Source organism: Cygnus olor, chromosome 14 (genome assembly GCF_009769625.2).
Source record: "Cygnus olor isolate bCygOlo1 chromosome 14, bCygOlo1.pri.v2, whole genome shotgun sequence".
NCBI classification, from domain to species: Eukaryota; Metazoa; Chordata; class Aves; order Anseriformes; family Anatidae; genus Cygnus; species Cygnus olor.
Window position 1 is genome coordinate 6,367,497 of NC_049182.1, and position 15,502 is coordinate 6,382,998.

Below are 15,502 nucleotides of genomic sequence, written 5' to 3' on the forward strand. Positions count from 1 at the left end.
AGCAGGTCCCACAGGAGGGTTCCTGTTCTTTTTTTCCAGAAGGAGATCAGAGGGAGAAAGAGCGTGCTCTCTTAACGTGCACTAAAGCTGGTGTGTGGCCGCCGTTCAGGGCTGGAAACCGGGCAGGGCGAAGCCAAACTGCCCTGGGAAGGTGGCGAGGTGGCCGGCTTTGCCCTGCGTGGGGCATGGGCTGCTCCCTGGTGGGCTGGGACTGTCCCTGTGGGCTCAGGGACAGCACCGACACCTGGCCCAGGGGGAGCAGGCAGCACCCACTGGGGTCTCTCCCCGTGCCCAGTCCCAGAGAGCCTGAGCTCCGCGGAGGGGTGACGCAGGAGGGCAGGGCTCTGGCTCTGTTGGAAGCAGACGGAGAAGGAGGGGTGCATGGCACTGCGGATTATCAGCTGTCAGCCAGAGGCCTGCAGGCAGGGGGAGAAGCCCAGCTGTGCGTGGCTCCACGGTGAGTCACGGCCTGGGAGCTGGGACGCCGCGGGACACCTCGATCTTTCCGTGCTGTCTGCAGGCTCTCACAGCCAGAGCGTCCGGTGGAAGGGTCTTCTCATGCCAAGGGAGAGCTGTCCCCCACCTTGCTCATTGTACCCCTGCACTGAGCACAGGGAATGGCCAAGATCCCCAATATCCAAAGGGCCTCCTTGCCTTCCCTAGAAGGACTTCTCCCTTGCCGCAGGGGGCTGTTGTGCATTTCTTCCTGTTGTGTGCCTGAATTGCAGGCTGATGTCTCAGCCCAGCTTCTCCTTTGCTCGGGACCTTGCGATGGAGATGTGCCTGTGACGTGCAGAGAATGCAATAAGGCTTCTGGGGGAGAAGGGCAGCAAGCACTGTTAAAGCTGGGCAGTCCCACCTTGGCTCCAGTGTTTACCTAAGATGCACTTTTGAGTCCTCTCGGTCCTGACAGATGCGGCTTGGCAGCGTTTGAAGGCTATGAATAGAGCTACTTGAGGAAATAAACAGGAATCCACCTTCGAGCCCCTGGGACACACAGAGGGAAGCTCCCGGGCTGCAGTGGCAGCTCCTTCACAAGGATAAACACAGCCTGGCTCTCCTAGAGCCTGCCCTGGGGGCAGTGCCCAGCTGAAGCCTTGCCTGCCCCAGGACAGCCAAGTGCCAGGGAAGCAGTGGCAATAACCACCAGCAAGGAAAAGACCAGAAAGGCAAAGGACAAGGTTCAGGCAGGCGGGTCTCCGGGGCCAGCTGCCTCTGCTTTTTCGGGTCATGAGTGAGAGGTTGTCGTAGAAAATCTGGGTTCTCATTTGAGGGCACAGGCTTGAAGTGATGGCCAGTTTTGCTCTGGGCTTTGCACTGCGGGAGGCAAAGAGGAGCAGGGAAAAATAGTTTTGGGGGAGGGCAAGGCACGCTGATGAAGGGGAGGTTGGGCTGCTTGTTAAATGAAAGTCCATAAAGTTTAACAATTCCTCATGGAGGCTGAAGAACGAGACTTTATTGTCCTTCTATTAACCCTCCTTGCTGCAGTTTTCTGACTTTTGCTCTGACATTTCTTTCTGCTTGAGCAGAGCTTGCAGCAGAACAAGCCCCGGCTTGAGGTGTCCCAGGCAAACGAGGCAGGCGCCAGGTGCAGGAAGCTCCGAAAACAGGGTGTCCCTCACAGGAGACAAAACGGGGTTGATTTTGGCAGAACGCATTTGGGATGGTCCCGTACAGAGGAAAATCCAGGCACAGGTCGGCTCAGGAGTAGGCAAAGACGATGCAGGGGAGACAGTAGGAAATGCTTTGGAGCAGGACAGGATGGTAGCAGTCTCTCCAGGCTTTTAGCCCATGATGACTCCTGGGATTTGGACACAGAAGCCGTGGCAGTCCTGGGAATGGCTGAGCTGGGCACAGCGCACGCAGCGAGGCAGCAAGGAGGAGCAGCAGCAGGAGCGGCGCCAGCTCTGCCCCGTCACTGCGGCCATGGAGCAGGGGCTCGCAGCCTCCCCAGGCCAAAACCAACAGCGAAAGTGCCAACCTCTGCATCATCTGCATCTGCTGGCTCCCTCCAAATTGTCTGCAAGAGCATTTCTGAGCCCCTGTGAACTCCCTTGACCACCCTGAGGAGCTCAGGTCCCTTAAAATCTCCCTACCATGAGCAATTCAGACCTCTATGGACATGCAAAAATATTCTGCCCCTTGCAAGGACCAGTTGCTGGAGGAGTCTTTTCCGTCATCTGTGTGGAGTTATTTGTCAGGATTTCACTGATCGGAAAGTAAAAGAAACTAGAGAGGACACAACCCCCAAAGCTGGATGAAAACACAGCAGGATGCTCTGTTCTGCATGTGAGGACATATGCAGAAAATACCTCCTCGGTCATTTCTCCTGTGTGATGAGCTCTAAGGGTCTCAGTTCAGCCCTGAAACATGTTTACTTCCCTTGGAGAACCACCACCCGCCTTGGCCAGGGCTTGGCAGGAGCAGGGGAGCTGCGCGAGGGCCTGGGGCTGCTCCATGCCTGTGGCCTTGGGCAAGGTGGGATGTGGTCAGCCCCGAAATAGCAAGGTCGTGCAGGGCCCTGAGCAAGCGCTGTGACTTTCCATCCTCTGCCTGGCCCAGGGCTCGGTCCCTCTCTTGGGGCCTTCTACTAAAATTAGCAGCGTTTCCCTGCGCCGCATGCCCCGTGTCTGTCTGTCTCAGCAGCTGTTTGAGGAGATGGGGGGCCAGAAGCACAGCTGAAAAAAACATGAAGCATTAGATTTGGAGAACTCCCTTTTAATCTTCTCATTTATGGGAAAAAAAAAAAAAAAAGAGCATTGCTGATGTCAACCCCCCAGCTCCTTAATTTCAGACTTGCACAAAGGTGCCCTCTGCGTCCTCCCTCCTGTGCCAACCTGCCCGCACCACCCCGGGGGAGAGCTCACCTGGCATTTATTAATGGGGTTAACGGGGAAGATTTTTAATGGCATGGAGATCCCAAAAAGTCTGTTGCTCACTTGTGAGGAAAAAGTGGAAACTGGGAAATTAGGGAAATGGCTTCCTCGCCAACCGGGATGGTGGAGGAATTGTCCCCCTCTGGAGGTGCCCAGCCATGAACCAGGAGGTACAACGGGTGGTGCATTATGGAGATAGTCTGTGCTGCTTCTGGCTGGAAAGCGTGGGTGAAGAGCCTGCATGGGAAGGGACACCTCCCCACATCCCTCCTTGCAGCTGTGCGTGGAGGAAAGGAAGGGAGGGACTCCTGGGGGCAGACATTTCCTTCCCGGCTCCGACGGCTCCCCCCGGAGCTGCCTCTGCAGCTCGGTCCCAGCTGTGCTGGGGAGCCAGCACCAGCTCTGTGGGGTTGGCATCGCTCCGTGGGGCACGGCCGCCCCCTCCCCAGCTGCCCCACACGCTGTGGGGCTGAGCCCTGCCCTGCTGGGGACCCGAGCTCAGTGGGGAACTTCTGCCTCTCGTTTCCATCCACAGCCACAAGCAAATTTGCTTCTCTGGCAGCAATCGGCAGCTCTCCTGCTGGGATTGGAAATCTGAAGATAACAGCTGGAGGCTTTTTACTTTATTCCCCCTCTGGGGGTGAATTTAAAGCCCTCCCGCTCTGGGTTGGGTTGGGCTGCCTATTGTTTTCTGGGCGATGAGCGGTGCTGGGTTGTGCCCAGCTGCCTGTGCCTGGACGTGGCTCTTCCAGCCCCTGTGCCAGGATCAGTGGTGCTCTCGGTGGCCCGCAGGGAAGCTCTGCTGGCCTCTTGCTAGCTCTGGCTCCCTGCTGGGCTGCCTGGGGGACAGCTGAGCACCCACAACCCAGGCTGAGGTCTCGTCCGGAGGAGCCATGGCCTTGATTTGCCAGGAAGGAGGGAAGGGAAGGGATGGCAGGAGGGGATCAGAGACACTCGGCTGATATGGGGGGCACTGGGTGTGGTGGGAGTTTGCCCCCTTTCTGGTCTTTGGGCACAATAACTGCGAGTCCTGCTGTCCCCAGCAGGCTTGTGGTGGAGGTGGCCATGGGAGGCGTGTGTTAGTGGCAGAGGGTGGTGACCCCTACCCGGGGAACCTCGTCCTGTCTTCATGTGTGCCTTTGGTGAGCAGCCAGCAGCTCAGTGCAGAGCTGTAAGGGGTCGGAGCTGCCCTCTTGGCTTCCTCTGCTCCTGTTTTGACCGTGCGTTGACACATTTTGACCTCAGGGCAGGGCAAGCCTGGAGGGCTGCTCTTGAAACTGGAAAGCGAAAAATCCCCCAGCAGTTGTAAAGCCCACGGGGAAGGCCTCTGGATGTGCCACACCGCTGCTTTCTTGGCTTCTCCCCTGGCAAAGGAAAGGCTGAATTAAGAAAGCAAATGGAGAGGAAACCGTGGAGAAATAACAGCGGCACTGTGAGCCGAGGACAGCGCTGGACTCAGTCCTCTCCCGGTTGCCCTGGAAATTGGACGGTTCCCACCGAGCCGCCTGCTTTGCTGGCTGCTCCTGGGAGGGCACAGGCATTTAGCACCGGTCAGGGGAAGAGGGGAAATTAAAAAATTAAAAAAAAGGAAATATAAATGCAAACAGTGCTGTCGGGGTGTTCTCCATTATAGAGAGCCGCCAAGCTCCAACAACATCACCTCTAGGGCCACAGCATCCCTCGGAAAACCTGGCTTTTCCTTGCAGGGGGGTTCTGACAGTGGGCTGGTGCCTTTCAGAGCCCCTGGCTCTGCTCCCTGCAATGCCCCAGGCATCTCCCAGATGCCCCCGAGGCAACGCCCAGGCCCACGCAGGCTTCTGGTGCAGTCAGAGGGATCAGGCTGACAAAAGCTGCATGGTCATTTATGTATTTGTTTATTTTAAGCTGCACACAAGAGACTAAGCCGGCAGCCCTGTTGTGCTTGCTGGGCATTGTGCACTGTGCTGACTCCGGGTTTTGGGGGCCAGGCTCTGTCCACGGCCGAGCAGCAGCTCCGGAGGGGGGCATTTGGCTCAGCCGAGCACATTCGGGCACTGGATTCCTGCCGCGTTCAGGCGTCTCCTTTTGTTCACAAGGCGATGATCTGCGTTTGTTGGTTTGGTATTTTCTCATCCATCTGCTAAAAATGGGTGGGCCGGTCTCAGAGGGGCTGAGGGCTGAGCCCTGCCCTGGGGACCCCATAGCGCTGGGATCTGGCTTCTGTGGGAAGCCGAGAGGCTGCAGCATCTCTCCTCTGGCCGTGCCCTCCCCAGTGAATTTCATCTGGCCTGGACCAGTGGAGAGAAACCCCAAGGCAGCTACTGGCACCCAGCAGCCCTCCAGGAGGGGCTCAGGAGCGGGCATGAGGAGCAGGGGGACAATACTGGGAAGGGCCAGGCTGCAGGCTCCTGCCTGACACAGACCAGTTCCCCTTCTCCTTCCCGGTCTCCTGGGGTGGCTCCATGGAACGGTCACAGAGCAAACCTGCTGTCCCCGGAGCAGCCGGGACCTCGCATCGTGCCCCACATCCCCCCATTGTACACCCCAAAGTGCCACCACCTGCAGCGGCTGCGGGGCTGCGAAACAGCTCCCGGAGCCCCATAAAGGGTACCTTAGTCCTAAAGGGGGCTCGGGCTGGCTTTTTGCAAACACAAACAGCACAAAAGCCACCTTTCTCCTGCTCGTTTGACTTTGTTTTCCCTCCCTCCTCATCTGCTTTTGGCCAAGTGGCTGAATGGCTCCAGTATATGCTGCGGGAGGCTGAAGCCAAGGCGTGAGCAGTGGGGAAGAAGCCTCCGTCGCCTTGTTGAGCCCTTTGAGAAAGCAGCACCGAAAGAAAATATTTGTGCTCTGGCGAGCACACGTGCACGCTTCCTGCTCTTGAAGTCCCTAATTAAGGTTGTTTTTTATTTATTTTGTTTCTACTCGTGCTGACACAGTCTCGGCGGGGTGCGGGGGTGTCTGTCAGGGCTCGGTGTGTTTTGCTGGTTTGGAAAGTGCACTGTGGAAAGGTGCCCGTGACGGTCACAGAGGGCAGCTGTGTGTACCAGCGAGGGAGTGGGGAGCAGCGGGGGCCTTTGGGGTTGCTCTGAACATCCGTGAAGTGTTGGCACGGCTCAGCCCATCAGCCGGTATGGAGCAGCCTCAGCCCGGCTGTGTCCTCATGACCGGGAAGGTCGGCTCCTTGCAGACCTTGCCAAAAAGGGCCATCTCCTTAGACTAGCACAGAGAGGCAGAGAAGGTTTTTCCAGCCAGTTTGTGAGCTTGGGTCCTTCCGAGGGACCACGCTGTCTGCCTGGTTCACCGTATGTGGTTGGCAGTGGCTGGGAACAGGGAAGGTGGAAGCCAGCATGGATTGTTTCGTCAAGCATACACTTAAAGGCAGAATAAGCCTAGAAAACCCCTATCTTTTGGGATTTTTCTTCCAGGCCATCAAGGGATCACCATTCGCAGGCACCAAAGGGGATCTCCTGTCCCTTGCCCGCTTTCTGCAGCTCACAGTGCTATTTTGGAAATTCTCTCATTTACTGGGTGGTTCAGCTGAGCCCAACCACTCCTCGGGCTAAAATCGTACCCTGCCAGCCGGCTGCTAATTAGAAAGTGCCGAAAAGCCAGTGGTGCTTAAGGCAGTGCAGGGATATCCAGGATGGCTTTTTCTTCTGTGGATAAAGCACTGGGTTTGGAGGCTGTAGATGTTTCCACTGAAATCAGATTTGGGGTTAAAACGGCGGGGAAGGCAACACGGGGTGAAAAACGACTCCCAGAAGCACAGCAGCACCAGGAGAATGGCCACACTGCGAGCCCAACGCGGCGGGGGAGAAAAACAAACGCTTTCTGCTGGCAACACCCCAGCAAGGGGGGAAGCAAAGACAATTCGGAGGCAGGGAAAACAACAGAGCTGTTGAAGGCCATCCCGCCGGCTTCGCCCAGTCCCTACTGGTCTGTGGCCGGAGCTGCCCCCGCAGCCCCTCTGCACCTCGCGGCCGCTCGTCCTGCCAACATGTCCCTCCCCTGCTGGCCACCCGCAGCCCCGCACTGTCACCGTGCCTGTGGTGCAGGAAAGCTCCAAGGGCCGTCCTTTTCGTTTTTGCATTAAAAGCTGAGCTTTTCCTTGCTTGAACATGGCCTTGTAGCCTCAGTGCTGGGTGTATCGAGCCTCGTTTCCCGTGGCTCACATTATGATTGCGATCACACTATCTGTGCGGGCTCCTTGGGGTCTCCCTCTCCATGGCATGCAGCCTGGGGACAATTTCAGGCCTGCTTGATGAAGGAAGGATTCAAAGACCTTGAGGTTGGGTAGGAGCAGAGCAAAGACATTGTGCTGCAAGCAGCCCAAACACGGAATCAAGTACTGGCACAGGGTGTCATTACTTGTCCCCAGCTGCATGCCTGTGGCCTTTTGGGACGCACCCCGTGCTCCTGCAGAGCCGCTGCTTCAGGAGCCTCCTGCACTCACTGGCCTGAAGGCAGGGTGCCAGCAGGCCATCTTCCTTCCACCACCTTATCTCATCCCGAGGAATGGAAGGCAGGCAGAAAGAGAGCGTTCTGCAGACTGCCCGGCCTGGCCGAAACGCCCTGTTCCCTGATAAGCCTGCAAGGTTGATGCTCGCTCCCATCAGCAGCCTCAGGCATGGCACCAGAGAGGCGGCTGTGCAGCCTCATCACCCCTCTGTCCCCTCCGCTCGGGTGCTGAGTGAGGAAAAGGACATGCAGAGACACCAAACGCCACGAGCCATCAGGTGTGAGAGCCCACAAACCCTGCAAGGCCTGCATGCTCCTGCCACGCTGCACAGCCAGGAAAATGACAGGGGCTGTAAGGACACAGGTCTGCCATTAAGAACTAATGGCAAGGCAGAGTGCAGCAGCTTAGCCTAACGATTGCCTGCTGTGAGGGACAGTTAGAGACATTTCTCAAGGCCTAGGGCAGGGAGCAGGAGGGGAAGAGCCTGGACATCACCACTCCGGGAGGAGACCAGCCCCAGGCAGGCGTTGTGAAGCCCCTCCAGGTGATGAGCATCCCCACTGCTATCTGCAGCCAGCTCCGGGTCACCAGTTTGCCAGCACAGCTGATTTCCCCCCAAAGCTGCCTCATCCTTTTTGCAGCAGGTAAGAGCTGGAAGTCCAGCCCCAAATCCGTGCCGTACGGCTGGGGAAGGCCAGGGAGGCTGCAGCCCTGCGGATGGGTGCTGAAGCTTCAGGAATCTGGATGAGCCTCCCGGCTGGTGCTGGGCAGAAACCTCTGCTCGGCTGGCTCCGAGATAAGCATGCGTTAACCAAAACAGCCGGGTCAGCAGTGGGGAGAGGGGAACAAAAGAGCCGGGGCAGTGTGGACAGTGAAAGCTGCAGCCCAGACATCAAGGACAAGCAGCCTGGCTTGCAGCAAGCCAGACTGGGAGTTACTCCTCGGTGGGCACGACACTGGCCGTCAGTCCTGCCAGTTCGGTGAAGAGCAAGCACCACCAGGACTGCTGACTCTGGCACGGCCAGCTGTGCCGCAGCGTGCCACCGAGCTCCGTGCCAAACAGCCCGCTGCCACCGGAGCTGAGCCACTGGGCTGCCAGCCGCTGCTGGAGGCACTGGCTGTGCCTGGGAGGAAGCTGAGAGCAGTGAATGATAACTAACATTGGGAAAAACACCGGCTCAGGCCAGCAAGGGGGGAGCTAGGGAAAGGGATTCGTGCAGGACAGCTCCGTTCCGGGACCCTGGAGGTGTCATGCACTTGTGGAGGGCACAGAGCAGGAATAGGTCACGGCTCCAGACCTTGGCTCTGGAAGCTTCCTGCCACTGGGAGATTTTAATGCAAGACAATAATGCAGTGATGTTAAACTTCTATCATTTAGCTTCCCTTATATTAAGAAGTAATAACAAGAGTCTGCAACATGTTCCTTGAAGTGTCTCCAGCCCCTGCAAGTGCATCTACAACAGTTAATTGTGCTTTACATTAATGGTAAATAAGACTTTCAAGTACTAAAACTCTCTAGGGAAAGAAAAAGTTGCAATTATGTCAAAAGTAACCTCAATGTGTAAGTGTGAGATATCTCCTAAATATAAAGCAACCACTTCCTTCCTACTTTAGTTGGTTTTCCTTTCTGCAGGAGAAGCCACATGGGACTGGTAGACGTGGGAGACATCCCCCAGGTGAAATGAAAGACAGAGGACACAAGCAATCCTTTCACTGGGATGAGAAATCTGAATTAAATGGATGGAAGCTGGGCTAAGCACCAGCATAGATTGGTCAGTGGGACAAGAAGTAAGAGATATTGGAGTGAGTCCCACATCCTTCCCCTTCCTCTATCACTTCTGCATTTCTCATCAGCACAGGCGTTCTCCTCCTGGGCCTGTGGGTGCACGCAGCACTTGGGGATCCTGCCCAGCATCAGAGCCCCCTGAGGCTATTACCTGTTTGGTTGAAAGTGGGCAGGGAAGGGGGCAAGAAGGCGAAGGGACCAATCCAGGTGTGTTGAGATGAGCCCAGGATCCAGAACGACTCCTCACATTCCTGTGGTTATGTATTCACCTAAAAAGCACAGTACTAGTGCTGAGCCTGTGTTCTCTGCTCCTACCTGCAACGTGGTTGGCCCGTCTGCTGAATCATGCTGCTGAGGACCAGTGACTTCTGTCTGCCTGGTGGCCTCCTCTGGCCCCAGAAAACACCTGGTTATCCCTCACCTACAGCACCCCCTCTGCAAAAGCCCCTTCTTCCCAGCATTGCATTCCAAATTGAGAATTTGTCTGTTCTGTAATGGAAACAAACATCTGCCAAGTCACAGATTCCCCGAATCCAAGCAGCATTCAGCTCAGTTTTCCTGAGACGTGTCCCTCAGGCAGAGGTTGCAGTCAGCTTCTAAAGATAGGTGCAATTTCCTCAGAGACCTGCCTTGCATGTAGTGGCTCGTTTCCCAGCCCTAAGAGCCATCTTTTTACTGAAAACCACTTATACTGAAAACCACTTAAAGCAGCACAAAGACACACAAGACACACGGACATATGCTGAAAGATATAAGCAGCACCTTGATTTACTGTGGGACTAGAAACAGCATATAACCTCCTTCTCTAGATTTGTCCATTTTTAAAACCCCAAATGCAGCTGTCTCCTCCTGCCAGCACTCTGCTTCCTGACATCTGGCAGGGCTGGGAAAGGTCAAATGATGGACCAAGTTGGAGATATGCAAACAGTTAAGCCATCGTTTTGCTGAAGTCCTGCTTGAATTCCTGCAATAAATAAATTAAATAAATAAATAAAAGGAAGGGGAGGGAAAAAAAAGGCACAGACCAGATAAAGTTATACAAAGATGCCCTCTGCCGGTCACAAGTCAAAGGAAATGGCAACGGTTAATGTTCATAGACATTTCAGACAGAGCCCACGGCTCCCTGCAAGCTGGAAACTTCTCTTGCAGTCCGTACTGACTGTGAGCTGAAAACTATTTGAGGTACTAATCGATTAAGAGTTGGTTTCTCTCTCTGTTTTAAACAGCAATGTTATTTGATTAAAACTAGGATTAAAAAAAAAACTTCTTAGAAGTGTTGCAAGCTTGCTCATTTGATACAAATTGCAGATGAAATCTGTTAAATCAGTTTACTAAACAATGCAGATACACTACATACACATATTACTCTTAGTTCAACTTTTTCTTCTATCAGTTTAATTTCTGCTGGTTTAAATCTCTACTCTAATTTAATAATTGGGAATTAAATCAGCATGAACTGATTTCAGTGCATCCGTGCTGGGTATTTGTGATGATCAAACTAGACCATTTTAAAACAATGCCATTGGATTAGAAAGCTCCACTGACAGAAACAAGCTCTTAAGAGATCCTGCATAATAATCCTGGACGTTTAAGAACAGTATGTGCAGTGAGTGGGCAACCCTCTCCTCCTACTTCATTCTTTTCCCCTGAAATTAAATCCTGTCTGCAAAACCATTTCACAGTAAGGAGAGAGTTTGGTGCACATCAGCATTGTGCTGGGGCTCTAGGAGAATCCACAGGCTGCAACAATCATGTTGTCTCCCTGGTATTTTTGTTTACTCTCTGCTCAGCTCACAAATGTCTTTGGGATTTGTTTTTGAGCATGATATAATCTGGCAAACTCCAGGTTCACCTGGAAATGGCACAGAGGCTTTTTTCTACCTCTCCATGCAATCAGATCAGCTAATAAAAGCATCAGTCAAAACCTGTCAAATTATCAGACACCAGTGAGTCCTCCTTTGGCTGCAGCCACGGTTGGGATCTGCCATAGGCTTTGCAGAGCAGCTAAGGGGTCCCAAATGGAAATCATACTGGCTGCATGTGGTTCAGCTGCTTCTCCAAAATGAGGGGTTTCCTGAAGCTGAACCTGCAAGTCTTTGCTCCTTTGTGCTTCCCAGGAAGCAGTCTGTTTGACTGGGAGAGCTGGAACAAGCTCAGATCTCTCTTCAGTGTTTCATACACCTGGTATATACCTAGCCTCCTCATACCAGGTTACTGTGCGGATTTCTCCCCCAGGTAGGACGCGCTCTTTCCAGTCTTCTTTAGAGTTTCCAATAGGGTGTCAACGTTGTGCTCCGAGTCGATGTACACCTTCTTGTTGGGCAGGTCAATATCAAACTGGACACCTACGAGGAAGGGAAAAACATTTTGCACAGCTAGAAGCAGCCAAACAGTGTAAGAGCAGGGCAAAACTCACTTCCATGCAGTTGTGCTCCCAAGGCCATCAGCCAAACGTACACGTGCCTCCTGTCAGCAAACCCTGATACTGCCATCAGCCAGCAAAACCAGGCTGGGGTCCTGCCAGCACTGGTGCAAAGGAAGCCAGATTGCCTTACAGATCAGCAATGGGCACCACAGCTTCTGGAGTGCTTTAATCTGCTCACTCCACCTTAGCCCAGAAAAATCACTCATGCAATAAGCAGAATGAGCAGAGTTTAAACCAACCACTGTAACCTCCAGCAGCTCAGTCTGGGCTGAGGTTGGGCACAGATGAGCACTAATGAAGGCGTTAGCGCAGGGTTTAGGGCATGGTCAGGGCAGGTTCTCTCACAGGCAGTACCAGCTATCAGCTGTAAGTAGGAGGAAGCACAAGACACCTTCCCGTGTGGATATCCCAGTGGTGAATAAAGGTGAACCACTCTCAACCCAGTGAAAGCAACTCTACAAAGTCTCTATCCAGCCAAAAAACTTGTAGGTATGTATCGGTTTTGAGGGCTCTGCTGTTCCATCACATGAGGCTGAATTTGGCCAGCATGTCAAAGAGCAGCGGGAGGAGGGAGGTGCTGACAACCACACACAGAGGAACTGGAATCGACACAGCCTGGTAACGGGGTCCTGAAGAAGTCCCAGGGCCTTCAGCTTGGTGACTGCAAGTTGTTCCCACTCGGTGAGGACAGGGGAGCAGGATGACAGGTCCTCACAACTGGTGAGTGCAGGCCAGATCCTGCTCTCTCGCTGACCTCAGCACAAAGGAGACACAGGTTATAATTTTCCAGGTGGTAGAAAAAACAGGCTGTGCAAGCAGCCACCAAACGCTCTGCTCGCCAGCTCTTCACTGTGACTGCTCTGCACCTGGACGCCGATGACACATCCAGGGAAGCACCACAGACACCATGGGCCTCCTTGGGAACAACGCCTGGCAGGACTTCCACCTCCCCTCCCTCTGCCCAGGCAACCCAAGCAGGGGTCTACCAGTGCAGCCCCCAGCAGGTTCAGGATGAGGCCCTGGTGACTCACAGAGCCTCCTGTGACTGGGGCCTCCTGCAGGCCTGGCAGCTCCTCCTTCCCATGCCATTTCTCCAAGGGACAAGTCCTGCTAGCAACCAGACACTGACCAACCGGCAGCTCAGAGCAGAGCAGGGAGCAGAAGTTTCCTCCCAGCCACTTTCAGCTGTTACCCACATTGCTTCCTGCGCAAAATGAAGGACCACAGGACAGCGACGTCCAGTCCCAGAGCTGGCGCTGCCATGGCGAGCTGGCGGTGACACACGCAGCGCCGGCAGCTCGACTCACCTCCCAGCCTGTGCAGGACGCGGGTGACCGCATTGGAGCAGCCCTCGCAGGTCATGTCCACGAAGAACTCGTGTTTCTGCAAAAGAACAGACGAGGGGTCAGGGGGACGCAGCCACCATCCCCCACGCTTGCCTTTTGCCTTGGGGAGGTGGGTTCAAAACCTCCCCAGCCAAAAGGTCCACACGTCCCACTGCGGGCTCCTCGGCAAACCTAGAGCTCTCGGTACTCCTGCCTGTGGTGTCCATCACAGAAACAACCGTGAGGGACCTTCGGAGACTGCCTGGTCCAGCCCCCTGCTGGGTGCCAGGCGACCTCAGGGCCAGCACAGGTTGCCAGCGCTGGGGGCTTCTGGTGGCCCCACTAGAGCCGTCCCGGGCAGCCCAGGAGCAGTCTGGTGCCTGCCCATCCTGTTCTGGTGTCTGTAAGGTCTCTGGGCCCCGACACAACAAACTCACAAAAATATTAAGAAAGACAGAAGTTAATGAGTGCTGTTTGTTCATCACTTTACTCCGCTGGGGTGCAGCACTACCTGCGTTACTCATGAGACATACGGGGCTGCACAAACGTGGCCGTCCTGTGCAACCTTTGGCACTGCCCGGATCCTACTTTCCTTTTGTCGTGCATACTTTCTAAAAAAAAAATCAAATAATCTTCCCTTAAAAAAATCAAATCAGGGCAGTTTTTTATTCGCTACCAGCACTCCACATCGTTTTACTCAAAACCGCCCTTCGCCCCCCACCCGCTGCGACTACAACTCTCAGCCCGGCACGGCGCTGGGGCACCCCCATTACCCCCCTCACGGCTAATTAGCATTTCCTTAATATTTCCATTAATAAACCCGCTGCTCGCTCCGAGGGGCCCTAAAGCAGGCGGTGCCCATGCCGCGGCCCCCGGGGGGGCTCCATGGGGCGGGGGTCGCAGCGCAGCGCCCCGGGGGCCGCGGCCTCCCCGGCTCCCCCCGGCTCCGCCCGGCCCCGGCCCGGCACCGCAGCCCCCGGCCCGCACCCACCGGCATGGCGGAGCCCGGTCCCGGCTCCCGGCACGGAGGAAGGGGCGGGCCGAGGCCGGGCGCTGAGCTCCGGCCCCGCACAGCGCCCCTGGAGCCCGGGGAGGCTCCGCCGGGGCCCCGCACCGAGCCCGGCTCCGCAGCGCGGTGGTGGTGCTGGGGGGTCGGGGGTGGTGGCTTGGAGCCTTGCCGTCCATCCGTGGGGTGCTCACAGCCCCTTTGGCCTGTTCTTCACGCTGACCGAATGGGTTTCAGTCGCCTTTTGGGGACCGCAATTTAATTTTTAGAACAGTTTTTTTTGTTGTTGGTTAAATTTTATTTTCCTTGAGAGCAACGCAGCTTAAAGCTTCCTGCTTCCTTCAGCTATGTGTCTCTTTATGTTTTTCTGGTAGTAAAACACCACCACTCCTCATTAGGAGATGCACTGGAGGCTGGTCGGAAGCTGTCTGGGTCACAGTGAAGCATAATTTGGTCTGAAAAGCCTCATGTTGCTTGCCCAAGGTGGGAGTAAGGCTGATGCCCTCTCACATGCCTAAAGGGTTTAGGAGAAAGCAGTGGAGAAAGTTTGTACTCGGCACGAATCCCTAACAGCACCCTGCCTGCTGGTCCCCTGCCGGTGGTTGCAGCTGGTGATCCCAGAACGGGCGGTGGGAGAGAGCTGGGAAAAGAGGTGTAGGGATGGGGCAGGAGGGTTAGGTAGGGTGCTTGGGAGAACTTGTTCTTCTCTGCCTTCCCAGGCTTTGAGATGCACTGGCATAGGATTATCAAAAGAGAGTGGGGTTCGTGGGGAGCATCTCTACTTCAGAGCAGGTTGAGTGAAAGGATGCTGGTCCCTGAGGGTGTTTCTGTCTGCTTTGTTTTCCTTCTCCCTGGCTGTTTGGCCCTTTGAAGGAGGACGGGCTCCTCTCTTCCATACTGGAAGAAGGTGGAGGAGGCTGGGGCCAACAGCTGCGTTTCCGCAGCTCGGGTACACTGGCAGGGTCACCATGAAAGGAGATGGGCTGAGAAAAGCTGGCAGCACTGCGTGGGGTGTGCTACTTCCTGACCACGTGCGGGGCTTCAAGATCTTCCTGTTAAGAAGCCTAACCTGTAGCAGGAAGAATAACCTGGTTATTTGCTGCCACACGGAATGGAGCTGCGTGCGGGGATTTTGGCTGGCCTTGGCTAACCCTTGCGCGCTGAGTTTACGCTGCGCAGGCCGAGCCTCTGATAGGGAGACTGAGCAGATGATGCAAATGCTTTTCCTAGCAGGCTGCCATGGGGACTTTCATTTTAATGCGATAGGACATTGTTGTTTTGCTGACTATTATATGTATATTATACATATATAAAGGAATTTCCCATCCCTGGATTGCTGCCGTTCCCCGAGAGACGCCTGGCATCGCCCCGGCAGGGTTTATTTTAGCTGTTGTGCTGGGTCATCGGTCTCACGTTAAACTTTGCGACAGCGCGCGCCCCTGATTTATGAGGTGGCAGATTGCAATGCGGCGCTACCTATAAATAAATAGCGGGAGGGGACATCAGCGCCGCGCGTAGCCCCGTGCCATCCCCGGGCTGTATCTCTGCACAGCACAGCAGGGAGGGGTCGGGGCGAGCTTGGGGATACGGCAGCTGGGGGGGGGGGGGGGGGGGGGGGAAGTCATTTTTAGAGGGTTAAATCT

At 55.1% G+C, this 15,502-nt stretch overlaps 1 protein-coding gene across 5 annotated transcripts; it reads right to left on the bottom strand.

The window, feature by feature from the left end:
• Positions 1-9,841: 9,841 nt before the first annotated feature.
• ATOX1 (antioxidant 1 copper chaperone) lies at positions 9,842-14,000 on the bottom strand. Of its 5 annotated transcripts, XM_040573607.1 has the most exons (5): positions 13,845-14,000; positions 13,291-13,464; positions 12,725-12,911; positions 11,296-11,448; positions 9,842-10,067 (listed from the first exon to the last, which is right to left on the bottom strand). In XM_040573607.1, exons 2-4 carry the CDS (start codon positions 13,375-13,377, stop codon positions 11,315-11,317), a joined length of 408 nt encoding a protein of 135 aa, XP_040429541.1. In that variant the 5' UTR covers positions 13,378-13,464; positions 13,845-14,000; the 3' UTR covers positions 9,842-10,067; positions 11,296-11,314. The 5 variants fall into 5 exon arrangements, with proteins under 5 accessions (XP_040429541.1, XP_040429545.1, XP_040429543.1 ...); XM_040573611.1 differs by lacking the exon at positions 13,291-13,464 and having other exon boundaries at positions 11,311-11,448; positions 12,836-12,911; positions 13,845-13,980; XM_040573609.1 differs by lacking the exon at positions 13,845-14,000 and having other exon boundaries at positions 11,311-11,448; positions 12,836-12,911; positions 13,291-13,350.
• Between the last annotated feature and the right edge of the window lie 1,502 nt (positions 14,001-15,502).

What these genes read in the sequence shown, in the direction of transcription:
- ATOX1 (XM_040573607.1), bottom strand. Translation starts at nt 13,377, where the DNA reads ATGAGTAACGCAGGTAGTGCTGCACCCCAGCGGAGTAAAGTGATGAAC. An exon ending in CTGTCTTTCTTAATATTTTT is followed by an intron (nt 12,912 to 13,290) that starts GTGAGTTTGTTG and finishes GTTCTTTTGCAG; the next exon opens with AAACACGAGTTCTTCGTGGA. An exon ending in CATTTTGCGCAGGAAGCAAT is followed by an intron (nt 11,449 to 12,724) that starts GTGGGTAACAGC and finishes CCTTCCTCGTAG; the next exon opens with GTGTCCAGTTTGATATTGAC.